The sequence below is a fragment of the Anguilla rostrata genome, chromosome 9 (genome assembly GCF_018555375.3).
Source record: "Anguilla rostrata isolate EN2019 chromosome 9, ASM1855537v3, whole genome shotgun sequence".
Taxonomy (NCBI): Eukaryota; Metazoa; Chordata; class Actinopteri; order Anguilliformes; family Anguillidae; genus Anguilla; species Anguilla rostrata.
This window is the reverse complement of record NC_057941.1, coordinates 5942637-5969772: the sequence shown is the minus strand read 5'-3', so window position 1 is coordinate 5969772 and position 27136 is coordinate 5942637. Positions and strand designations below refer to the sequence as shown.

The 27136-nt window shown below is 38.2% G+C and overlaps 3 protein-coding genes and 1 long non-coding RNA gene across 4 annotated transcripts; 3 read left to right on the top strand and 1 right to left on the bottom strand.

The window, feature by feature from the left end:
* The first annotated feature begins 492 nt into the window (after nt 1-492).
* mmp13a (matrix metallopeptidase 13a) lies at nt 493-4596 on the top strand. The gene is made up of 10 exons (XM_064349954.1): nt 493-650; nt 800-1041; nt 1158-1306; nt 2384-2512; nt 2651-2812; nt 2922-3051; nt 3330-3463; nt 3573-3732; nt 3891-3994; nt 4217-4596. The coding sequence occupies exons 1-10, from the start codon at nt 546-548 to the stop codon at nt 4315-4317; spliced, it is 1416 nt and encodes a 471-aa protein (XP_064206024.1). The 5' UTR covers nt 493-545; the 3' UTR covers nt 4318-4596.
* A 4207-nt stretch (nt 4597-8803) lies between these two features.
* On the top strand, nt 8804-12848 carry LOC135262764 (collagenase 3-like). Its single transcript, XM_064349955.1, has 10 exons — nt 8804-8957; nt 9100-9341; nt 9464-9612; nt 10665-10793; nt 10921-11082; nt 11195-11324; nt 11597-11730; nt 12027-12186; nt 12374-12477; nt 12693-12848. The coding sequence occupies exons 1-10, from the start codon at nt 8853-8855 to the stop codon at nt 12791-12793; spliced, it is 1416 nt and encodes a 471-aa protein (XP_064206025.1). The 5' UTR covers nt 8804-8852; the 3' UTR covers nt 12794-12848.
* A 385-nt stretch (nt 12849-13233) lies between these two features.
* Nucleotides 13234-26177, bottom strand: LOC135262765 (uncharacterized). Its single transcript, XR_010332316.1, has 3 exons — nt 25868-26177; nt 22589-22751; nt 13234-22251 (listed from the first exon to the last, which is right to left on the bottom strand). It is a non-coding gene; the product is annotated as an uncharacterized LOC135262765 (long non-coding RNA).
* mmp30 (matrix metallopeptidase 30) lies at nt 19960-24946 on the top strand. The gene is made up of 10 exons (XM_064349952.1): nt 19960-20095; nt 22038-22282; nt 22400-22548; nt 22639-22764; nt 22860-23021; nt 23133-23316; nt 23732-23862; nt 24168-24327; nt 24456-24559; nt 24709-24946. Exons 1-10 carry the CDS (start codon nt 19970-19972, stop codon nt 24834-24836), a joined length of 1515 nt encoding a protein of 504 aa, XP_064206022.1. The 5' UTR covers nt 19960-19969; the 3' UTR covers nt 24837-24946.
* Nucleotides 26178-27136: the final 959 nt, after the last annotated feature.

Here is a 27136-nt window from a genome sequence, read left to right as displayed (position 1 = left end):
AATGTTTTTTTTGTCAGTCAATAATATCTATGTTTAAAAAACAAAGCATAGAACACTGAAACTGATTTATATTTCCTTCAATTAATGACCAAACATTATATACATAGTTATTTTTAAGAATTTCAAGAAATGAATGTTACTGCACATTTATTAGCTAATGAAGAATTGCCTCAGTCAAAACTACCATCAGTGACAAAACACTCATTTCCTCTCAAATTAAATGCTTGTATGTTGAAATGTGAGACACGTAATAACAGTTCTGCATTAAAATATACAAACAAAATTGGGAAGCCATTAAGACATTTAGGTTTAAGTAAAAGTAAAAATGTACTTTTTTTCAATGTACATGACTTGCATTTCTTTTGATGTTTTATTTTATAACTGACATTAAAGTACATACTTGTCAAAGGTATCGCAAATTATAGACTTCCTGATTTTTTCATGATGCAGTTCATTATTGCTCAACACACCAGCGTTACGGTGTATTTAAGCAGCAAAGGTCCAGGTGAACACAACACAAACAGAAGTAGAGACCTGAAGAAGACATGAAGACAATAAACCTGTGCATTCTTGCCTCCATGGCAATTGCAGCGCATTGCCTTCCAATATTACCCCCTCCTGGCACAGAGCAAGATGAAGATGTGGCAGAGGTGAGATTATATTTTCAGTGTGTTCTGCATAAGAATGACCCTTTTCATGGATAATAAATGATCACAGTTTTAGGTATATAATTATAACTGTTTATGCTATATGTATATGAATGTATTTAATGACCATTCATGCCACATCACTGCTGTAGATGTACCTGAAGAGGTTCTACAACCTGACTGAGCAGAGGGGACGCGTTTTCCACCGCGGTGTCAGTCCACTGGGTGAAAAGCTGAGTGAGATGCAGAGGTTCTTTGGACTCAAGGTGACCGGGACTCTGGACTCAGACACCTTGGAGGTGATGAAGAAGCCAAGGTGTGGGGTTCCTGATGTTTCCCAGTATACCACCTTCCCTGGGAACCTCAAATGGCCAACCAACAAGCTGACCTACAGGTGACAAAGAGCACTGTTCTTGCCTATGATGTACCAGTGAAATCAGTGCTTGTTTGTGAGGTGGTATGAATATCAGTTCTCAGATGTTGACTGATGGCTGTGTGTGTTTTTCCCAGGATTGAGAACTATACTCCTGACATGTCTGTGTCTGAGGTGGACTCTGTCATTGAGAAAGCCCTGCAGGTGTGGGCCAGGGTCACACCACTGCGCTTCACCCGCATCTACAGTGGCATAGCAGACATCATGGTCTCCTTCGGCACCAGAGGTAAAGGATAGAGTGCTTAAGTACATCTTTTTTTTTTTTTTTTTTTTGCATATTCTAACATTAAATATTTTGTAATGGATTTTTAAAAAAGACCAGGTTAAAACCTAGTATATGGCTGGACCTAACACACGTGATCCGGCCGACCAATGGTGTAACTTCGTAACTCGGCCGACCAATGGTGTAACTTCATCACTCAGTCACTCCGTCACAGACATTCGCGTTTGTAGGGCTGGCCCCGCTGTTGCGGTGCAGCCAAAAATCTTAGAAACCTATATTTATACCGAAGGAAATTCTTGAATATACAATACCCTTAAGGTGAAAGGAAATATGCTCTAGTGCCAAAACTGAGTCCATGACTAACAACAGCAGTACAGTGACTTATCTGCAAAGGTACAGTGTTGTCAAACAAAATGCTTTTTTTTTTTAAAGAACGCTGAACATTTGACTTTAATGCTATAAAATTATTACTGAGGAGGAGTTATGAGGGAGAGAGTATAAAAAAAGCTGTAATACACAGTTACAATGGGATAGTAAGCAAACTTCAGAAATTCCAATGACATAAAAACATCATCAGCTTTGTAATTGTAACATTAAATACAATCTTATGTAAGCTTTCAAAGGCTCGTCACTGCTTGCCCCACCTTCTCCTCCTGTGTTATATGTCTCAACAAAAAATACTTTTCAACTTTAAAAAATGGCAAGTTACTCACGCATACAAAGCACTGTCTGTAAGTCATTACTTAAAACTAGCAAAACCCGCCGTTAAAATATTGATATTAAAATTAGGCCAAGTTACAACAAACAATATTGGTTATTGTTGAATTAACATCACATGTGCACTTCCTTATACGTCCATTTTGCGTGTGTATCCAAGTATCCTGCAACTGGCTATTATTCAGATGTAGCTAAATGTCCAATGGGAAAATGTATTGTGGTCTGGAGCATTGGTGATAACGAAATTGTCAGAAAGGTGGCTAGTGACTTTGGAAAGCCACTAGCCACCGTGGCTGGTGAGCCAAAATGTTAATGTCAAGCCCTGATGGTGGCTCATGCTGAGGAAATGTTTTCTTTTCCTAGAACATGGGGATTATTATCCTTTTGATGGACCAGATGGTACTTTGGCTCACGCTTTTCCACCTGCCGCCGGCATCGGGGGCGACGCTCATTTTGATGATGACGAAACATTCACCTTCCGGTCATTAAACGGTGAGGTTTCCGCCTAAAGGACTTCCTACTCAATTCATAAAATTCCATTAATGGGAAACACAAAGTGAAAAATTGACATCGTATGAAAGAAATGGAGCAACCTGTCATTTATCTGACTGGATTCCATTTCATTTGCAGGGTACAACTTGTTCTTGGTGGCTGCCCATGAGTTTGGACACTCCATGGGACTGTCCCACTCCAATGACCCGGGTGCCCTGATGTATCCCGTCTACAGCTACAGAGACCCCAACAGCTTCTCCCTGCCCCGAGATGATGTCAATGGAATACAGTTTCTCTATGGTTAGTAAAAACAGAAAACCAGTTTTTAAAAAGCAACAGAGTAAATGTTGTTTGTTGTATGAATGAAGCTGTGCAACATTTCACTTTTTTTGTTTCTTCTGATTACTAGGCAAAAACCCCGATGTGAACCCTGGAGGCCCTGACCCTGAGCCCCCTACGACCCCTGATGCTTGCGACCCAAAGCTGGTCTTGGATGCTGTTACAACTCTGCGTGGAGAAATTATGTTCTTCAAGGGAAGGTAATGAAAAATTTTACCAACTTTCAACAAAATTACATACATTCACTTTACAGAAGTATCGAACATATAAAAGCCAATACAGTCTGTGTCAATAAATGGAACTGTAGCCTGATACTATGGCTTCACACCAGCAATGAGAAACTTATTTACGCCGTTTGTGGCAAAATACACTTGTCCACTTGCATGAGGCCTACAGAGAACTTCAAAATGAATGAACCAAAATAGCAGTGCAGTTTTTAGTCTTCAGCGATGCAGTGAGCATTTGAATTCTCTCACAGGTTCTTCTGGAGGAGTTACCCTCAGGGCAGGGAGGCTGTGCAAAGCCTTATCAAAAGCTTCTGGCCTGAACTTCCTGACAACCTCGACGCCGCTTATGAGAGCCAAAGCACTGACAGGGTGTACCTCTTCAAAGGTAAGGGTCTCATGCCATTGGACATTTCATTTTTGTCATGGCTAACTTTTAGTGTTTTGGAACATTGCTTGTTTTGATTTTCAAAAGGTTGACATCTGTTGATTCGCAGATAGGCAAGTCTGGGCCCTCGCTGGCTATGATCTTGTGAGGGGCTATCCCAAAAGCATTAGCAGCATGGGTCTGCCAAACACCGTGAAGAAAATTACCGCTGCCCTATATGAAGAACACTCTGGCAAGACTTTGCTCTTTGTTGACAACTACTACTACAGGTTTGTGGAATTGACTGCATCTTAAATCACATAATCAGCCATTGCAGTTGCTGTAGCACACCATGTAAAAATCAGTAATGGTTTGTGCTGACTGTTTCATAGCATTTTACTTGCTTTTAATTTGATCTATTAACCACCTCTTACATTTATTTCCATAGTTATGATGAGGCCAGACAGGCAATGGACAGTGGATTCCCCAAACTGGTGGAGGACGGGTTTCCAGGCATGAGCGGGAAAGTCACAGCTGCTTTTCAGTACAGAGGTAAGCCAGAGACTGAGACACTAACCAAATTGTCATATCATTCTTGGAATTACAAAAGAAAAATCTAGTTCTGCAATCAAATCCAATTTTCTAGCACTGCTGTAACTTCTGATTGCATAGGTGTTTCATTTGTAAACTTGGAGCCTTTCTTTTGAATCTTTTAAAATTTTTTATCTTTAATCTTTGCCTTTATTTACGAATGGCTCACATTCTTTTTTTTAGGATATTCCTACCTCTACAGTGGATCAAATATGCATGAATTCAGCCCCACAAGCAGAAGACTGTACCGTGTGCTGAATAACAACTATTTCTTACGTTGTTAAAACATATTATGCATTAGCTTATTGTACTAGTTAGCAGCTAGATGAGATCTCTAGTTGTTAAATGAGGTGAGAGTGAAAACCTACAGTACGGTAGATCACCAGGAACAGGGTTGGCAGCCCTGGTCTAAGTGTATGTTCATATTTCGCTGCAATGTTCTATTTTACTAATTTGTTACAGATATCTTGTGCCTATTTTATAAATGTAGTCCAGCAATGTCCAATTTCATATGTTACTTTTCTATTATTTTTATTTCATATGAGATTAAAATGTAAATTTTCTCTGTCTGTCTCCAGTTTTTAATACATTTCACTCTATAATAAACATTATTATTTTATATTTAAGTGCATTGCCATTGTATTTTATTTTTGTGATAAAGAGGACATATTTTGAATGGTGTAAGTTCTTTTAGATCAACATTTTATTCTTTTAGATCAATAACGTTTCATAATAAGACTATTCATTAACAATACAGAGAAAAAAAAAGAAAGATCCAGAACAATTTGTACTTTAAATTACAATATAATAACAAAAGTATGATTATTATACTATACTGCGGTGGTGTTGTGGTTCATACCAAGCAAGACAACACATTCAATTTCTACCAACTTTCTATCACATGAGAATAAATTAAAAAAAAAAAAAAAAAGTCCCAGGGTAACTAGAATTTCATTAGCTGCGCTGCAGTGGGGCCATCGACAGTGGGGGCCGGAGGTGGACTGGCGATTGATAAACATGCGTGTTGCTCGTTGCCATTATCCAGCTGAGTGTAAAAGGAAGAGACATCCACATACAAAACCATTGTCTGCTTTTGTTCCCCACAACCCTTGAAGTCCCATTGTGTGAGGTACCGTGTGAGGTTTATAGGGGACCCATTTATTCACAGTAGCCATTGGCCATTACGATTATAATGCTCAATATAAAAAAAGAGAGAAAAAAATGTACAGGTATATAAATAAACAGCACACAGACCCCACTTACAGGGACCTGATAAAAAGGTTTTTAAATGTATCACAACTGAATTAAAGATTATCCCCACTATAAATGATTGGCATTTGACGCTTCCATGTGACACACGTCTGAATGACCACATTCTCTTCAGATTACATCAAATAATTTAGGAAGCATTCGGTAGCATTGCTTTGGAATAGAGCTTGTTTAATTTGTGAGGGCTAAGATAGAAAATATTGTTATAACTTGGCCTCATTTTCATGTCAACGCTTTAAACAGCAGGCCTCGATTTAGCTAAATGTAATTCATGACTTAAAGAGAGTTCTTTGTATGCGTGAATAACTTGGTATTTTTGTACACTGAAAATGTGTTTTCACAGATTATGCACATTGAGACACCAACCCACTTGTTAATTACAGTGCCATAATGAACATTTGTTTCATTAGTTCATGCCACAAAAGCTAACAAAAGGTCTAGAATTGATTTTATGTGTGAAAATTGCATTTGGAGTATGTTGCCATTGCATTTGCAGTCTGCCGTCTCTCAGCATGAGGACCAAATAAGTGTCAACGCCAGTAAAACAGGCCATCATGAGGCTGAAAATGAGACTACAGTGGTCAGAGACATAGTCAAAACATTGGATGTGTAAAAATCAACTGTTTCATACATTGTTAGCAAGCAAGAGTGCACTGATGAGCTCAGCAATAGCAAACAATCCAGTAGACCCTAAGACCACTGTAGTGGATGACAAAAGAGTACTTCTATTTGTGAAGAAAAACCACATTTCAACAAACAAACAGATAAAGAACAGCAAACGGATTAAGAACAAGTCCAGGATGTAGGTATAGATGTGTTAAAGACGACCATAAAGGGAAGACACACCAACATAACCTCAGAGGGTTCAAGAACAGAACAGCCAGATGATGGAAAGAAGAAAGTGTGGAGAAAGGAAGGAACAGCTCATGATCAAAAGCACCTTCCCTCATCTCTGAAACATGGAGGTAGTGTTATGGCTTGGGCATGTATGGCTGCCTCTGGAACAGGACAGTGACAGTGTAACCACTAACACAGCAGCAGGATGAACTGTGATGTATACAGAAATGTGTTTTCAGCTCAGATCAAACCAGAAATAATTGGACGGAACTTCTCCTTGCTGCAGGACAATGACCACAAACATACTGCTAAAGCAACTAAGCAGTTTTTTCAGTGCCAAATAGTGGAATATTATTTTACTGGCTTAGTCAATCATCCATCCTAAATTATCCAACTGAACAGGTGTTTCACTTGCTGAAGACCGGACTGCAGGGAACATGCCTCTGTAACAAACAGGAACTGAAGATGACTGCAATACAGGCCTGGCAGCACCTCACCAGGAAAGACACCCAGTGTCTGGTGATGTCTATGGGCCACAAACTTCCAGCTGTCATTGAATGCAAAATATTTGCAAATAAGCACTACATATGATGACTTTATTTCAGATTATGTTAAGTCGTCCCATTACTCTAAAATGGAGGGGACAATGTATTAAATGGGCGATAATGCCTACACTTATCAACAGATATAGATCCGGTCCTTGATTATGATTGGCTGAGCCGTGTTCGAAGCCGTTTTAAAATACTGTATGAACACACACCAGTGACCGCATTACAATTTCAATATTACTGCGGCAATTAGTCACCTATACAAATTGTTTCATAATGTCAGATTTTGTTGTGAATTTTGATTTACTGGGTGGGCTGAGCGTGGATGAGTGGCGGAAAGAGATGGACAGGATAGAGGAGGAAGATAAGGAAGAAAGGAGACACGCTTAAATTAATGAGAGAGAAATTGAAGAACTGGAAAAGTCTAGAAACGAAGCCGGGACCGTTAAACAGTGGTATGTGATCCGTTCACTGTTTTCACGTCTGCGTGTTGCTTGGCAACCATTCTGCTAAATGTCGCTGAAGAATGATTATTGTTATCAATAAATTGTTGCATTTTTTGTTGCTGTGTGTTTATTTTATGAAACCTTGCCAAGTATATGTAGTAACCGTTTTATAAGAGCAATGAGCCACAAGAGGCCGTGGTTTACAGTGATTTTAGAATAGCTTTTAGATTTTAGACGCTCCGCGTCGTGCCTAACAACGCCCCTTAGCTGTTTTAAAATCACTGTAAACCACGGCCTTTTGTGGCTTATTGTTTTATTTACCCAGCTTGTATTCATTGTTTTATTTCAAATACAAAATGCTGAAGTCCAGAGCAAAAAAATAAATAAAAAATTGTGTAACTGTACCAACACTTTTGAATTTACGTGCGTGATGTGTTTTCCCATAGAAATGATTCATGTAATTTCCTCTTGAAATAATTTTATTCCTTGATTAGTTGTGAATCATCAGGCTGTGTTTGTGTGTGTGACTCAAGACATGGCATGGCATGGAGTCATATAATAATTGTGGGGATTGCCTAGATGTCTGTCGTCTATGACATGTTGTCACTGGAATTCTTTTCTGCTCACTCAACAGGTTTTTTTTAAACCGTCTAATTACCCGCCAATTCCTTTTTTATGGAGGCATAGACATTTTTAAAGCAGAATGTACTAAACGCTGACAAAGTACTAGCCTTGCCTGAAGATTATACCTAAACAAAAAACAAAAAAATCATGGCAAAAAAAGGAAACTAGGTAAGATGTTGATAGCTCTAAAAACTACTTTTTCCCTATTATTTTCCTTTAAGTTTACATTTCATTTTCATTTGCTCTTTCATTAACAAGATATATACATTTTAAACAATTTAAAGATAAAACATATGCATTATGCTTAGGAACCAATTCAGTGGATAAAGTCTTTTTTTTTTCTTACTTGACATTGCGGTTTATTTGATATCTATTTCAACGTTTCAACACTTTTTTAATTGGCAACACAGCTAAATGAGAGTGGCATAACCAATTATGGTGGTTAACTTGTTGGACTTTACACAGTCTGCTCAACATTGTAAAGTATTACGGGTTAAATTGATTGTACAGATTGTAACATATACAACATTCATGAAATAAAAAATTTTTAAAAAATAACTATAGACTTTACACAAAAATTTAATAACATAATGGTTGGAGTTCAGTAATTGAATATTGTATGTAAATCACAAGACAATAAAAGAATGATGTCAAATACAATATATGTTTTAAATAGTCCAATTAATAGTCCAATAAATAAGATCAATTAAAAATTACTGCAAGTGTTATTGCTGTCAAAAGCCCGTAAGTATAATTCTATTAGCCACAAAACAAAACAAAAACCTAGAAAACGTCAATATATTCATATCTTTAATTGTGATATTTTCTAAACAGGGTAAAGATGGATGCATAGGGGAAAAATGAATTTAACAACTTTCTAACTAAATTGAGAAAAAAGTTAGTGATCAATAAAAGGCAATAAAATATTTCTACAACAAGGAGCTATTCAATGCTTTACTTCCTTCCTGATTAATCATGGAAATTTCTGGCCATGACTCAAACAATTATTGCTCAATGCACCAAACTCAGAGTGCATTTAAGAAGCAAAGGTCCAGGTGAACACAACACAAACAGACATAGAGACCAGAGGAAGACATGAAGACAATAAACCTGTGCATTCTTGCCTCCCTGGCAATAGCAGCGCATTGCCTTCCAATATTACCCCCTCCTGGCACAGAGCAAGATGAAGATGTGGCAGAGGTAAGATTAGATTTTCAGAGTGTTCTGCATAAGAATGACCCTTTTCATGGATAATAAATGATCACAGTTTTAGGTATATAATTATAACTGTTTATGCTATATGTATATGAATGTATTTAATGACCATTCATGCCTGCTGTAGATGTACCTGAAGAGGTTCTACAACCTGACTGAGCAGAGGGGACGCGTTTTTCACCGCGGTGTCAGTCCACTGGGTGAAAAGCTGAGTGAGATGCAGAGGTTCTTTAGACTCAAGGTGACCGGGACTCTAGACTCAGACACCTTGCAGGTGATGAAGAAGCCAAGGTGTGGGGTTCCTGATGTTTCCCAGTATACCACCTTCCCTGGGAACCTCAAATGGCCAACCAACAAGCTGACCTACAGGTGACAAAGAGCACTGTTCTTGCCTATGATGTACCAGTGAAATCAGTGCTTGTTTGTGAGGTGGTATGAATATGAATATCAGTTCTCAGATGTTGACTGGCGGCTGTGTGTGTTTTTCCCAGGATTGAGAACTACACTCCTGACATGTCTGTGTCTGAGGTGGACTCTGTCATTGAGAAAGCCCTGCAGGTGTGGGCCAGGGTCACACCACTGCGCTTCACCCGCATCTACAGTGGCACAGCAGACATCATGGTCTCCTTCGGCACCAAAGGTAAAGGATAGAATGCTTAAGTCATTTATTTTTTTTTTTTTTTTTTTGACGTGTTCTGACATTAAAATGTTTTATGATACATTTTTGTTTTTTTTAACCCTCAAAAATTAACCTTATGCCAATAAATTAAATAGGTGACAGGAAGTGTTCACTAGAGCCAAAACTCTGCATGACTAACAGCTGTAGTACAGTGACTTTTGCCTGCAAATGAACATTGTTGTCAAACAAAATGGTTGTGCAAATATTTTATTTAAAATAATGTTGTGCATTGACTTCAAAGCTATAAAATTGTTACTGAGGAGGAGTAATGACAAAGGGAATATAAAAATCCATAATCCACAGTTATGGAGGGACAGTAAACAAATTCCAAAAATATTCCAAAACATCATCAGCATTGTAACTACAGCACTAAATGCAATCTTATGTATGCTGTCCAGGGCTTGTCACTATTTGTCCCTCCTTCTCCTCCTGTGATATATACAGGAGTAGCCAAAAAACAAAACTGTGATGTGATATGTGAGTCCTTTATTTTTCAAATAATGACTGTCTATTTTGTTGATTTTGTGTCCCAAAGAAAAATGATTGCAGACAGAGAATGTTTTATTGAGAATAATTTTTGTAAGAGTTGCAAGAGTGTTATGAATGATGACTCATAAGGACATGCTCTCTCCTCCGAGCACAGTGATGTTTTGTATTTTTCAATTTGCATTCCTTTTCAAATGGCTGTTTTTTCCTTCCTGGTAACTGCCAGGCTAGTAAACCAATTTCAGGAATTACCCGGATGTAAAGAACATAAACAAAAGATACTGTCACTGGAATAAAACTTTGAAAGTTCACAAGGAATGTTATTTCTTGCTCTGCTATTTCTGCCTGATGATATACAGGATTATCTATTTTTTTAAAAAGCCATTCAAAATCTTGAATTTAACTATCTATTAGTGTTTAATATTTAATCCCGAAATAAAATTATTGGAAATAATAGGTTTTTTAGGAATACACTGGATTGCATATTGTAATAACTAACTGTTTTATGAAATGTTTTCTTTTCCTAGAACATGGGGATTATTATCCTTTTGATGGACCAGATGGTACTTTGGCTCATGCTTTTCCACCTGCCGCCGGCATCGGGGGCGACGCTCATTTTGATGATGACGAAACATTCACCTTCCAGTCATTAAACGGTGAGGTTTCCTCCCAAAAGATTCTCTACTCGATCCATGAAATTCCAATAATGGGAAACACAAAGTGAAAAATGTATACCATTTTGAAATATGTAATTTATCTGACTGGATTCCATTTAATCTGCAGGGTACAACTTGTTCTTGGTGGCTGCCCATGAGTTTGGTCACTCCATGGGACTGTCCCACTCCAATGACCCAGGTGCCCTGATGTATCCCGTCTATAGCTACAGTGACCCCAACAGCTTCTCCCTGCCCCAAGATGATGTCAACGGAATACAGTTTCTCTATGGTTAGTAAAAACAGAAAACCAGTTTTTAAAAAGCAACAGAGTAAATGTTGTTTGTTGTATGAATGAAGCTGTGCAACATTTCACTTTTTTTTTTGTTTCTTCTGATTACTAGGCAAAAACCCCGATGTGAACCCTGGAGGCCCTGACCCCAAGCCCCCTACGACCCCTGATGCTTGCGACCCAAACCTGGTCCTGGATGCCGTTGCAACTCTACGTGGAGAACAGATGTTCTTCAAGGGAAGGTAATGAAAAAAAAAAAAAAAAATTATCATCAGTATAGAATGGAGGATTGTCCCTAATCATGATTATAGACAATACAATCTTGGCCTCAGCAACCAATCATACCACGGTAGAACAAAATCATTTATAGTTTAAATACGGCATATAAGACATAAAATAAAAAACGTTTGTGTTTCTTTTGCATGAGGCATGAGGCAGTAGAGAACTCAATGAAGAAACCAAAAAAAGATATTTCAGTTTTAGCGATGCAGTGAGCATTTGAATTCTCTCACAGGTTCTTCTGGAGGATTTACCCTCAGAGCGGGGAGGCTGTGCAAAGCCTTATCAAGAACTTCTGGCCTGAAGTTCCCGACAACCTCGATGCTGCTTATGAGAGCCAAGAGACTGACAGGGTGTACCTCTTCAAAGGTGAGAGGCAAAAAAATTTGAATATTTTGTCATTATGAACTGCTCCTTTTTGAAAACAGGATTGTTGTTAGTGGTTAAATATTAATCGTTTATTTATTTATTTATTTATATATATATATATATTTTTTTTTTGGCTGGACCACAACAGCAGGGCCAGCCCTACAAACGCGAATGTCTGTGACTGAGTGACTGAGTGATGAAGTTACACCATTGGTCGGCCGAGTTGTGAATTTACACCATTGGTTGGCCGGTCCAGCCATATACTAGGTTTTGACCTGGTCTTGTTTTTATTACAGGCCAGAAAGTCTGGGCTATCTCTGGTTATGACCTTGTGAGGGGCTACCCCAAAAGCATCAGCAGTATGGGTCTGCCGAAGACTGTGAAAAAAGTCAGCGCTGCCCTGTATGAAGAACATTCGGGCAAGACTTTGTTCTTCGTTGACAAACATTACTACAGGTTTGTAATCGTTCGATTTTTATGAGGTGCACCGTCACTTCAAATTGTTACAGTATTTACGATCCCTATCACATGCAAATCACACCTTGCACAGCAATTAAATTCTCGAAAAGGTTTTGTACTTTGTCCTTTTCATCTTTGATTGGGCGACCTTCCCATCAGTAATCTTTTCTTTCTGTTTCCATAGTTATGATGAGGCCAGACAGACAATGGACAGTGGATTCCCCAAACTGGTGGAGGATGGGTTCCCAGGCTTCAGAGGGAAAGTCACAGCTGCCTTTCAAAACAGCGGTGAGCCTGAGACACTAAATATATTGCAACCAAAGGGTACAATATGTCCCCCAGCAAAATGTCTCTGACTTTTCTTTGAATTATACTTCTAGTGCACATAAATCACTCTTATTAGGTGAAATTGCTAAATTAAGTTTGATGTCAGAAACATAAATACATATTCTTTGACCATTTGATTATTATGTAATACATCTTCAATGTTCAATGTTTTTCAGGATTTACATACCTCTTCAAGGGACCACACGTGTTTGAATACAGCTCCAGAAGCAAGAGACTTTATCGTGTTTTGAAAAACAGCTACTTCCTGCGTTGTTAAGAATTTTCCACATGTAGTTAAATTTGATTCACTTGACAGAAAACAAGTGAATTAACAGAATTATTGATGTCTAACATTTGAAATCAATTTCAGACATCAATAATTCTGTAAATTAAAAATACAGTTTTTTTTATTAAATATATTGTATTGAATGTACCGTATCTTTTTTATTTATTCTAATGATTGAATATTTATTTACAAATGTTGCCCTTATTATCATTTATATTTAATCAATTTGCATTTATTTAATAAATGTTGGAAATATCAAACAAACCTTTGTTGTTCTTTTTAAATGTATACATTATTGTAATGTTTATCAGTTATCATCATTCAGTAGGAATCAGTGTTACACAGCATGCTGTATACTGAGGATGTGAGAGTTTCATCAGAATGTTCATGTCAGCAGCAGTTAGGAAATTTCAAAACTGTTCCCACCAACAGCCGTTCTCACAATGCACAATGGCTTTATTTCAAATTATGTTAATTTATCAAATTACTTTTTCTACCCTAAAATGAGTAGCGACTATGTATAAAAAGGGCTGCAATTCTTCCATGGTTCACCCGATATATATATATATATATATATATATATATATATATAGCAAAGTGCCACTGCTAAACGGTAAACCTTGATCAGGCTGTAAAGGTTCAGATAAGGACAACTGTAATCCATAAGCGTTTCTTAAAGGGTTGGTTCGCATTTTTACATCCACATCTACTGACCTACTCATCACAAATTCTGTGATAAAGTTGACCCCCCAAAAATATCAGTCTGCCTCCCAATCACAGCAGTCTAGATCTAGTGGACTGGCTACGATGTGTGTAGCCACTCATAATCTGCATTTATATGCATTACTGTTATCAGTTTCTCATAACAAACACTGTGCAAAAAGAAATGATTTTTGAAGAAAAACATGTTTTCAATGTACAAAAATGCCAAGCTACTCACACCAACAAAGCACTATAAGTAATTAAGACTCACAAAATCTAGGCCTGCCATTACTTCGATATTTCGATACTCATATGAAAATTAGGCCAAGTTAAAAGAAACAATATTGGCTATCTTAGCGAACACAAATTTAACATGCTGTATTCTGAACCAATGCTGCTACACAATTTAAATTAACTTGGCCCTGTGTTTTTATTTTTTTATTTTACCATGTAAAGATTTTGCAAGTCTTAATGACTTACAGTGCTTTGTGTGCGTAACTTGGCATTTTTGTACGATGAAAACGTGTTTTTCTTCAAGTAATGTTTACAAGATAGAGGTCCTCCTCGTAGTGTAAGGCTGGTTCTAGCCACGGGTGACACTGGCGATTGCTTAGGTCGCCATCCGTCCAGAGAGGCACCAATGGCCGCGATCGCTACCTCCAGCCCCCCGTTTCTGGTCCACAATCTCATCTAGGGTGGCAGAAAGGCTGGAGCCGTACCTGTTCTGCTGCTCTACGAGTGCTCTCCGTGTGCATCAATGCGAAAACAAAACACAAGAAGGCAACAAATTAAGGCTGACTAGGGTCTAGGTTAACTGACAGCATTTTATTTGGTGTCATATAGGGCCTTCATGTGACAACTAAAAAGAGAGGAAAGAGAGTAAAAAGTTGATTACCAAACACAATGCAAGGCATAATGTTATCTGGTCACGGGTACAGTGATTTCATACAGAAGTTACTATGGCTAATTGTCACCAGAGCTTCTGAGTTTTGTCTCTTATTGTGTTTTGAATCCTGGAGTAGAGTATAATAATTCTTACTGTACTAAATACATTTTTTTTTTTTAAATAATCAGCATTAATTACTGCTACAATGACCTGGGTCAAGAGATGTATATTTTCATCAGCTTGATTTGTGGTTCTTTCGGGTCTTCGTAAGAAAGCTAAAACGAGGGAGAATAAGAAACCCAGGAGAATAAAATGCTGTGAAGTCTTCTAGGAATTATTTAGCATGCACTAAATAGCATGTCTGTCCATCTTGTGTCATGTTTGGACATGAAGAGGCATTTAGCTATGCATCACTGAGTTACCTCCAGGCTACAGGTGTCCTAGTTGCACAAGTAATTCACCTAAGTATACACTTCCCTCCTTCAGGAGGTGATTTCAATGTGACTCTGTGTGAGCAGGGGCCTTCCTGACACCTTGATGTCCAAAGCAAACACTTGACTGACTCATTTATTCCCTGCTCCTTAGACTGTCCACCTTTGGGTTTTGGACTTCCTTCAATCATTAAAAACATAATGGGATTTTCCATCACTCTGAATCACAGTAAGGATGTACATTGTGTATCATTTTTGTGATTAAAACTGGCAATTGCGAAATGGAATTCAACTGTTTCTAATAGGTCCAGCCAACCGTGCAGACTTTGCAAATGTGTATACTGAGACAGTGTCACAAAGACACTTTATAGAGGAAACAAAAATGCAAATTTTACAAAAAACAGATCTGAAACAACAAAAAGTGAGCGAGTAAAACAAAACAAAAAACAAACAAACAAAAAAAAAAACTCCTCAATAAGAAGAAATCTTGGGAGGAATCCAGGAAGAGGGGTTAACCATTAAAAAACATATTTTTTAGAGAAGGGAGTCTTAAAAGAATTACAGACACATTGTGATGTTCGTAAAGAATTATCATTATGCATTATTTTATTAATTGATCGTATTAAATGACTTTATCATACTAAGTAGGCCTGTATTGTAATATATTAATAAAAGAATCATAATAGGTGACAGGTTGCGATTGTTATAAGAAGAAAAAGGAAGGTCTCTTAAACTTGATGAAAAGGACGTTTATTTACAGGAATGGAAGTTTTCAGAAATGCAGTAACATGTTCTGGATTGAGTATTGAATGTATTTAAGCACCTTTTTTCATAGTTTTCTGAGGCAGGAAATAGAAATTTCAAAAGGTGCCCAAAAATTTGGACCGATGAAAGACTTTTTTTAAAATAAAAATTCAGAATGGTTGCCCAAAAAGCACTAAGATTCCCAAAACGTGATCTTAATAGTGAGCTGTGAGGGGTATGTTAATTATTAGGCAGATAGGTATGTTAATTATTAGGCATGTAATAATTAGGCAGGCAGGCAATGATGCTTGAAAACTTTGAGTTGCTTGGATTTTCCCATGGTATCAAGGGCAAAAAGGCAGTGGCTCTAAAGGTAGGCCCTTAAATACAGCCACAAGTGCCAAGCAGCTCCCAATTAACTCCTAATTATGATATTTGGCCAATCAGAAGCTTCTAAAAAAGTCATCACATCAATTTCTGGAATCTTCCAGTTTAAAGAAACAGTCAACTTGGTGTATGTAAACTTTCGACCCACTGCAATAGTTTTAATTGATTGGCTTATAGACAGTGCTTTCAATTTGGCATTTTTGTATGTTGAAAATGTGTTTTTGTTGAGATTATAATTTACCCTCTTTTCCGTCTGCATTTTCAGATTTATCGAAATAGTTTCCTTGCATACGCGTCGTCTAAAACTGCAGCTGTCGGAAACTACTGTGCTTGGTCCTCTATGCCTGCAGCTGGATGCGTCTCGATTTTTCATGAAGGTCAGGACTGCCATCTGCTGGCAGATTAAATTAAACGTTTGACTTTCAAATAATGGAGATGTCATGGAATAGGCTATGTGTAGTTTAGCAGAGACCATTTTTTAAATATCACAAGACATGCATTTGCTTTTCTAAAATGAAATTTAGAAAGTATTTAATAAAAATACTAGGTATACAGTCCTGAGATATTCAAGTTGTATGCGTTGAATATGTATGCAATATGATGTCTCCGACATCATATTGCATATTCTAGAATGCCCATTTTATAAGGAAGTTTTACGAAATAGATAAAGAAAATGCAGGAATATTACAGCAATGAACACCGAACTGTTAATGCACAAGTAATAACAAGCTAACACTTATTATCAATAAACAAGAATGATCTGGAACACCTGTGTCCTTAGCATTTGCCCTTTCACTCATGCTTTTCGTGGACAATAAAGATATTGTATTTTATTTTGTTACATTGTTTGAGCAGCAAACCATACAAGCTATCGCCTAAAATGGAAAACTACGATTCCAGGAATGAATAAAAACTAAACACATAAGTTCACTGGGTGATTTTGCCATACTCTTGCCAAAAAGGATTTGGGTTTTAGAAAAGCGGAATATGGGACAAAATTCTTGTATTCCGTGTGTTGTTCCATGTGAGGAACGTCTGACAGATTTGTGTAAAAATGTATTTGTGATTGCAATTGTGTGGAGCGAGAGTATCCAGAGTTTTTCCTGTCATGAAAAGGGACTTTGGCACACCCTGTATTTGGGCCAGGGTTCACAGGGTTCAAAGGCTCAAACGAGGTATGAAATACACTGTTGGAAAGCTTACTGTATGCTGTCCTCTACTGGATAACAAAAGATATCAATCAAACCAGAACAAACTGGTTCTGGTTTATATTATTATATAAAATATACTATTATATAAAAAGTATTCTCTCCCCCCAAAACAGAAGTTTATTCTCTAGTGTATCCTCACAAATTACACAAAGCCCCCCAATACACACACCCACACCCAAAAAAAGGTATTTTTCCATTTATGACAGTTTCAGAAATAACCCCAGGCAATTTAATATCCATTTTAAATTACCATAAGTTTCTCAACATCACTGGAAGATTCTTATAATGCCTGTGTAGGCTGAATATGTATATACGCAATATGCAAACAATATAAAATTGTGTCCTACATAATTCTTGAATGCCTACACATATCATGTGGTCATTTTGTGAAGATGTTATAAGAATAGGAAAGGAAAAAGTATGAATATTACCCTAATGATATTAAAAACTTGTAGTGGTCACTGTGTATATATATATATATATATATATATATATATGTGTGTGTGTGTGTGTGTGTGTATGTGCATGCATACTTGTGTTGACAGCCTGAGGAAGAAATAAAAGCATAGAAATAACTTTAGGCTGAAACTATTTCTGTAAACAGTTCTGTGATTACATACGTGCAAGGGCCGTGACATAAGTGGAGAAAAACACACTTGCTAACGTGGCCTGTTTGTAATGCAACCTTACACAACTACTGATAGCACTGCAACTGCCCCTACTGCGTAATCACATTGGCCACAGTTGTCTAGACAGCAAGTTGTTTCACCTCCAGTACTCAATTTCAGTTTTTTTCCATCTCAAGAGTTATTTGGACAACACCAACAGTCTTTCAGCTTTCAATGTTAGGCCCACTCAGGAAATGTCTTTATGTAAAGCATTAATGGCATGTTGCTAGCTAGCTGGGTGGAAAACAAAATGGCATCACTCCTTGTTATGTAAAAAAGAACTTTGTCTTATTTTGATAATTGCTTGCTTTGGTCAAGAACTTACTGAAGCACTTTTACTGTATTGCTTATAACATTGAACTTTGAACTAAATGTTTAAAAGAATATCTTAAAAACAAGAAGGTAAATTTTCTAGAATGGCCTGGCCAAAGCCCATTGAAACTCTCTGGTATGGCCTGAAGTCACTGATACTCTTCTTATTACTTGGCAGAGTTGGAGGGAATTTGCAAGGAGGAATGGACTAAAGTTCATAGAACTCCAATGTGCATACAAACATACAGATATTTTTGCACCATCATGCATTATGTTGGTAAAGAGGAAACTATATTTAAATGCATAAAAAAATAAGGTATAACAAAACAAAATGTAAAAAAGTTCAAGGATACAAATACTTTCTGAAGGTAGTGTATCTAGAATATATAAAATAGCTACTGAAACCATCTGTAATGATGGCCCATTTTACTACACAGCAGAAAAGTTGTCTTTGAGTGACCAGAACCAAAATGAAAAGATTACCAGAACCAAATAGATGGAGATAAATAAAGATAAGACACAGTGCATGAACAAATGCAATAGCAATTCACCAAAGTGCAAGCGCACCTGGCTTTTAAAGGGAATGGGAGATGACACTTTGATTCAACCCCCTTGAACTATGGGCCTTACTTTGGGGTCAGATTATCCGCCGTTAAACTAGCAAAAGTGGATTTGGACACGCCCTAAATGCACTTGCACCATGCGCTTTAAACCGTGCGTTTTCTGAGGGCAAACCCTGAAGACAGAGACCAAACGCCCTCATTGGTCAAAAAAGGACAAATAGTGTAACCCTGGCTCCGACCTCTTGTGCACCTGCATTTTTTGGTATTTGAATGAAAATTCTGTGAAATTTCAGAGGTTTGGAATGGATGAGTGAGTGATTTCAAACACAACATATCCCAAGCATGAAAGTGTCGGTTTCTTGTGGTAAAACACGTGGCTTCTTGAGGAACAGTGTATTCCAACCGACTTATGACACATCATTGGACACATCATTTCTGGGTGACCATTTTCAGCCCAAATAGATCGGTTTTGTTACAGTGAAATTAACTGCAATACATAAACCTCCAAAAAAGCCTGAATTTAGAATTTTGAATGGACTTTAAATAAACAATTCATTTAATGTTTAGCGAATGTTAAAGCGGTCTCTCTTGTAAAATCGACATAACACAGGAGGTAAGATCGGTTGCCTGGCAGTCAGAGGGTTGCCAGTTCGATCCCCGCCCTGGGCGTGTCGAAGTGTCCTTGAGCAAGACACCTAACCCCTAACTGCTCTGGTGAATGAGTGGCATCAATTGTAAAGCGCTTTGGATAAAATCGCTATGTAAATGCAGTCCATTAACCATTTAAAATCGATTATGGTCTCACTTCAGTAATTGATTAAATAATGATACTAATAAACATGAGCACAGCATCACAATGCAAGACGGCACTTGCAGCCAAAGCAGGACATCGGATTGTCTCGGATTTGAGCCCACTGCAATCATGTTACGTAAAGAAGGTTTCACATGTGTTGCAACACATCTCTTAATCTGTTCTCAGATCTGTCGCAAGGATATCGTGAACCTCAGCGTGGGCACCCTCCTCCCCATCACCGTAACTTCACAGTCCCTTACTCCTGAGGCCAAGGGCCTGTCTAGGCACATCCCAGTATTACGCTGCTCAGCAATGAGACTTGTACTGGATGCATACTGTATCTGGTAACCCAAACAGGCTTTGTATATCTCAAAATTACGAAAAAGCGGACCTGTGTCCACGCCCTCCATGTTATAAATAGGGAGGTGAGTTGGGTTGATAGAAATTTTCTAGTCTCTTTTCTGCAGAAGATGATGGCTGGAGCAATGGACCATTGTGTAGTTTTCACACTGATCACTGCAGTGGTTTTCAGTCTTTGTCAAACTGCCCCATCTTCAAGTCAGGATGTCACCGTTGAGGATCAAGAAAAAGCAAAGGTAATATTTTCTAATATTAGGTTAGCCCTTACCAATCTGGATTTAGGCCTAAGCATAGCATTACTTCAGCCATATCCTTGGTTTTTAGATCTGGACAACAGAAAGTCCTGTGCCACTCTGTTTGTAGACCTGTATAAAGTCTTTGATACTTCGGATCATCTTTGCGTCTGGGTTGTCTGTCTCACATGGGCCTCAACCACCAGGGCTATTTGTGGTTTGAGAACTATCTCTCTGAAAAATGGGTGATGTCCAGTCTGACCATTTGCATATCAGTAAGGGTGTTCCACAGGGTTATGTTTTGGGACCAGTTCTATTTGCAGTTTATATTAATGACATTGCTTTTTCTTTGGATTCATACTAATTCCATTTTTATGCTGATGACACAATTTTGTATTTTTCTGCAAATTCTATATAGGCAACCATTGTAAACTTGCAACACTCTTTTAATACTCTTCATATATTACTATTAAACATGAAGTTAGTTTAAATTCCAAAAAAAAAAAACAAAAAAAAAAACTAACAAATGGATGGTGTTTTCAAAGGCTAAGTGTACTGATTTCAATCATGGTATCTATTCTTTCAATAGAATAGAGAGAGTCGATCAATATAAATATCTAGAAATCTGGGTTGATGATAAACTAAGTTTTACATTTCATGTTAACAAACTAGTTGCAAAACTGCAGACACAATTAGGCTTTCAATACTGAAATAAGTTCTGTTTTCCCAGGCTCCATAGAAAAAAAATAGTAGAATCACAATTTTTATCTGTACTTGATTATGGTGATATAATCTATGGTTGCTCTGTTGCTACTACTCTGACACCACTAGATACTGTTTACCACTCAGCATTTAGGATTATCACCAGTGACAGCTATAACACACACCATTGTCTCTTGTAGGCAAAGGTTGGGTGGTCCTCTCCATCAGTAAGAAGAGTATCAGTATTTATCATTTTTATTTATTTGTTTATTTATTTTTAAAACAATATTAAATAAACAGCCACTATAGATCTAGTCTCTTTTAATCCAGTAAGTGATAGTACGTATTCTCAAAGCAGGCTTATCCGACATGTACGACCAGTGAAAAAACCGACCTTGGAAAAATTGCCTTCAGTTATAATGCCCCTTACATTTGTAATAAAATACAGAGCGATTCTCTGTTTAAATGTTGATTGATTTTTAATTTCTAATTTTTAATTTCTGTTGCACTTAACTTGCAATTCTTTTTACACTAAATGTTTTAAAGTTTCAATCTCTGTAACTCGACATCATTGTAAAAGAAGATTCTTCTTCAATGGTTTCTCAAGATGAAATAAAGGTTTATTGATTGATTGATTGATTGATTAATACATCATATAAAAATAATTCAAAAATAAACTTCTGTTCAGACTGAACAACTTTTATTTGGTAGATGCAAAACTGCCATACTTCATTTTTACTTCTGTGCTATTTTTATGATTAATTTGCTTATCAAACACGCAGAGAAAGTCATGTAAGAATTTACGTGTGTTGATCTTTCTACTTTTTGAAAGAATTCTGGTTGTGTACCTTGCTCAAGGACATGCCGAAGTGGCAGTGGTCCTCTTGGGAAACAAACCAGCAATCTTCTTGCACAAATGCATATCCACTTCACCACACTACCACCCACATCAGTATGTAGTAACACAACATTGCCTTATATCAGCATTAGATAAAGGATGATCACAATGGATCATTCATGCATTGCAAAAGTAGATTATATGCATTGCACCATGCCATTTGAGTAAACGTGGCAGAAGAACACCTGCCATTCCATTTTGAAATTGTACTGAAACACCAGCTCATCTAATCTGCTTGGCAATCATTTAAAGGCCAAACAAGGCCTAAATAAATTGTAATTGCACGGATGACTTTTGGCAGCATCTGCATAAATAATTATTTTCTTGTCATACCTTTTTTTCCAGCACTACCTGTCCCAGTTCTTTCCAGTTGTTGGATCCAGCGGTTCAAAAGGCAGAGGAATAGGACCGACCAACTTTACGGAGAGGCTTCAATCAATGCAGGAATTCTTTGGCCTGGAGGTGACTGGGAAACTGGACTCCAACACTCTGGAGTTGATGAGCAAGCCGCGCTGTGGGGTCTCTGACGTCAGCAGATACCAACACTTTTCGGGAAGACCTAAATGGGAGAAGAGCAAGGTTACATATAGGTGCTGTTTCATTTCTTTCTCACTCTGTAAAAACTGCATCAGTCTGTAGTCTGCCACAGAATAAATACTGTTTTAAAAAAAAAATAAAAAATACATTTCATGCTTTGCTTCTCACAGAATAACCCAGTACACACGATCCCTGAGCCAGAAGGAGGTGGATGCCACCATCTCCCAGGCATTCAAGCTGTACAGTGATGTAATTCCTTTGGACTTCCAGCAAATCAACAGTGGCACAGCAGACATCATGATCCTGTTTAAAGGAGGATGTGAGTTCGAAAAAAAAAAAAAATATCATACCAAACGTACCTCTTGCTAGGGTTCACTAAACCATACAATTCCCTCTGCTTCACATTCAGATCATGGCGACTCCTCTCCCTTCGATGGTCCCAGTGGAGTTCTGGCCCATGCCATGTCTCCTGGGCAGGGTATAGGTGGAGACACACACTTTGACGATGATGAGAAATGGACCCTGACCCAGAGAGGTGCAGAAACTGCATAGCACTGGGTTAGAGAACTCAGATTTTCAGTTCTCCCATGTAATGTCTTTCCATTTTTAACCGCATAAATCTGTGTGCAGGAATTAATCTGCTGTTGGTGGCTGCCCATGAGTTTGGCCATGCTCTAGGTCTGGACCATTCAAGAGACCCCACTGCTCTGATGTACCCCAACTATAAGTATGTGGACACAAGAGGGTACAAGCTACCACGAGATGACAGACTGGGAGTCCAAGCTTTATATGGTAACTGTTGTACTGTCTGTAACAGCGTTGTGATAAAGTATGCAACGTAGAGACAATGTAGTGTGGACAGAATGCGAGAACTACAATATATTCCTGTCCTTACCTCTACAGGTGTTCGGACTCCCAAACCTAAGCCGGAGCCCACACCAAATCTTAAACCAGAGCCCACGCCGGGGCCTAAACCAAAGCCCACGCCGGAGCCTAAACCAGGGCCCAAACCAGAACAGTGTGACCCAGACCTCGTTTTTGATGCTGCTACCAGCATTATGGATGCACTTTACTTCTTCAAAGATGGGTGTGTACTGCATAATTAACCTATCTAACCTTATTTGAAAAAAGAATCCTATGCCTATTCGATGAAAAAGTGAGTTGTGAAATCTGCATTCCATGTTCTGTTTTAAATAATTGCATTCTGGGCAAAGAAAGGACTCCACAATTGTCTGAGAAAAGTTTCATTTTCACTTCTGACTATCTGAACGTCTTTCATTTTGAATTTGGCGTTCTGTCAGGACAGACATTTATGCATTCACTTTGAGTTTGTGATCACGTGATCGTCCTGTATTAGCTCATATTCATGACAATGTATGTTCATGTAGAGAATTTTACTGCATATTTTTCTTTTCATAAAATACATCTTACCTATTCACCATCTGTTTTAGTGAAACACTTTCTTGTCCAGAGAGTTTGCCATATATCTGATTATGTGTTAGGTACTACTGGAAGAGAAATAGCTACTCTGAAGACATCAGTTTGAACACTGTGAAGTCCACTTGGCCTCCTATTTCTTCTGTGGATGCTGCATATGAATACAGAAGGAAAAATGTAGCCTTTCTTTTCAGTGGTATGTTTACACACAGTAACTTGTGTCAATTGCTTTTCACACACATCCATCATTTAAAAATGTTTACGAAACCTAATATCAACATTATCTTTCATGTGTATGCCATTGATTTGGTTAACTTAACAAAGTTCACGTGATGTTGCAACCTATCTAGTGTACGGATTGACATTTTCTGAAGCAGTTCAGTTTGAGTGCCTTGTTTAAAACTACAATTGATCCTATGTCATGTGGTTACATGTTCAGCTCCTTATTCATCTCTCCACATGGCATGACTTTTCTCTGAACTGAAACCTTTCTGACTGCAGGTGGCCAGTACTGGGGAGTCAGAGGGGAAACCATTCTCCCTAGCTATCCCAAGCCCATTTCTAAATTTGGCTTCCCCTCATCGGTGACTAAAATAGACTCAGCAATCCACGTGCCATGGTCGGGAAGAACCCTCTTTTTTGTTAAAAACAAATACTGGAGGTGAGCACGTGGGTTATGGATGAATAGCTAATGTACTGTACTTGTCAAACTTGATTTAGAAATGTATGCAAATTAAAAAGGCATTTGACTTTTGAAAAAAAAAGCCTCTGCTGAAAATCTTGTTGCAGCTTTAATGAAAGGAGAGGCAGAATGGACCGTGGATATCCCAGATACATCGCTAAGGATTTCCGTGGAATTGGTTCAAAGGTGGATGCTGCCTTTGAGTTCTATGGTAAGTATAACATACAGCATGTAGTCAAATGCAATGAATAGAAGGGGCTTACACTAGGGCTGACATTTTTTCTGGCCTGGCAGACATTCATGCCCAGGTCAAATTCATCTCTCCCTCTTTAGGTAATTTATCTTTTTTTCCCCAAACAGGATTCTTATATTTGTCTGAGGGTGCCAAGCAGAGTGTGTACAACTATCGCTTTAGGAGGCTGGAGCCTGGTTATTTGAACAATGAATGGTTAGACTGCTACAATCAGGCTAATTATCAGTACTCTTAAGCTATGCATGTATTCTGATGAGCAATATTATGATTAATAAAACAAATTACGTTGTACTGTGACTATAAATGGAATCAGACATCCAATAAAGATGTTTTTCCAACAACAAATGTCTCTTGATCATTCAATAAATGAAGGGCCTCACAGTAATTAAAAAAATAAAAATAAAAAAAAATAAAAAAATGGGGGGGCTTTTTCAGCTTTATTTGGATAGAACAGTGTAAGGAGACAGGAAGAATTGGGAGGAGAGAGAGGGAGAGACGTACGACAAAGGTCGGTGGCCGGATTTTAAAGGCCGACGTTGCGGTTCGAATGTGGAGCATGTGGACAGCGCTCTACGGACTGTGCCACTAGAGGCCCCCCACTGTGACAGATGACATTCGTTTAATCTTAAATGAATAATAAATTTTATAAAACCTACAGCACAGGTGCTTGAGAGTGACAAGGAAGACTCCCCAAACAATTTCCTTCAATATGCAGAGACTGCTGGGTGTTTCAGTTGACTGGGTTACAGGGATGTACTGTATGTAGTGGTTCGTCAGAACCTAATTGACGTATTGCGAAATGCAAAGGTAATGCACATTTAAAAAAAAAAAAAACATTTTTTGTATAGATTTAGTCTTCCAGAGGTTTATCAATGATTTTCAGAAGATGAGATTAGCAGAAGTGAGCATCAAATGGATGCTCAAAACATTGTGCATTTGTTATTCAAAACAAAAATACTATATGCAATGGGCAACACACTGACGGATGCATTCATTGAATAACAGTGCAAGACAAACACAAATCTGCCCTAGCCTACATCTGCACATCCGACATGAACAAGCAGTGTTGGTTGAACAGATACAAGATATAGAAAGTGTTGTCTCCATACCACTATCTTCTATTGCAACCTTCAAATCACACAGTGAATGGCAGTCAAACTTCTTTTGAATGCATGTGTGTTTTGCATGTGTCTATTGTATGAACTATTCCTGCAGATATGCCACACGCCACACGTGACACACCGGGCAGGGACATGTACACAGTACCTGGCAACACCGTTGTATATAGCATGGAGAGAGAGCGCACCCACACAAAGACGAAATAAAATAAACGGACCACTTCACCCTTCCCCCTCACGGGTTCCGGGCAAAAACAATTAGCTAAAATAAGTTAAAATAAAGACAAAATAACTTTTCAGTTCGCCTGCTTCCCGGCCATGTCCAGCTCCTCCAGCATCCCAATTGAGGATTACTTCTCTTTGCTTTCCTCCTCAAAATAAAACGAAACGAAAATCATAATGCGCTCCCGGTGTTAGCTCCCGGTCGGCCCCGAACTGTGGAGATCAGCACACCTTTAAGCACATGGGCTGATTAGATAACGCAACTCAGGTGCGTATGCTTTCTCCACCAGCCGTCGCAGCTGAGATCAATCCGCCTCTCCGGCGGACCGAAAGCTACGATATACTAGTCTTAGAGCGAGCTCAGAACGTTTGTTCTCTGAACATCATGCAGCCAGCCACAGCTTAATTTAACTCTGCAGTCCCCAAGCTGAGCTGTAGATATTATGTTCAGAAGACTGCTCTCTTCAAGTAGCCTAATTTGTGTAAATCAAGAGTAATTTCCGAAGTGAATAGGTCACTTGCCATTGTACGTCACTGAGATGATGCAAAGAATCCCCTACCAACAACTGATTGTGTGCGTGCTGACCTGAATCTCAGCCACAGTCAATGCTGGCAAAGTAAAGATTTGATCCCAGACCTTGGGCATCACACTGCATCCACCGCAGGAAGCAAGAACATATATATTTTTTTGTCTTAAGCTGTGAAGAGGGAAGCTCAAATTGATAAAGTAATTTTGTGTGGGGGAAAAAAAGTGTTGCCTGCCCAAGAGTACATGTGTACTTCCTTATTCCTGGACTGTTCATTCATTCATATAACATTTCGCCAAGGGATGGACAGAAACTGACAGACTTTTGATCTGTGCCAGCATTGATATTTAAAATGTAGCTTCCGAATCCTTTCTACAAACTCTGAAAAATAATCTTCAGGAACTTTCCATGACATTCACTCATGTCTTGGTATTGCCTGAGCAATTTGTGGGCTCAATTCAAAGGATTTGGTGCCAGGAATACCTTTCTGTGTATACTTGTGCTTGCATGCTGATACAACTTTCCAAAAAAAAAAAAAAAGCTAGCAAAAATACTCTACAATGAAGCATGACAATGTTTTCATCTAGATATATCTTTTGTAAACGGTATGTACAAGAGAAAGTAAATATTGTCTCTTATCTACTTTGTAGAAAGGTCACCACATCCAT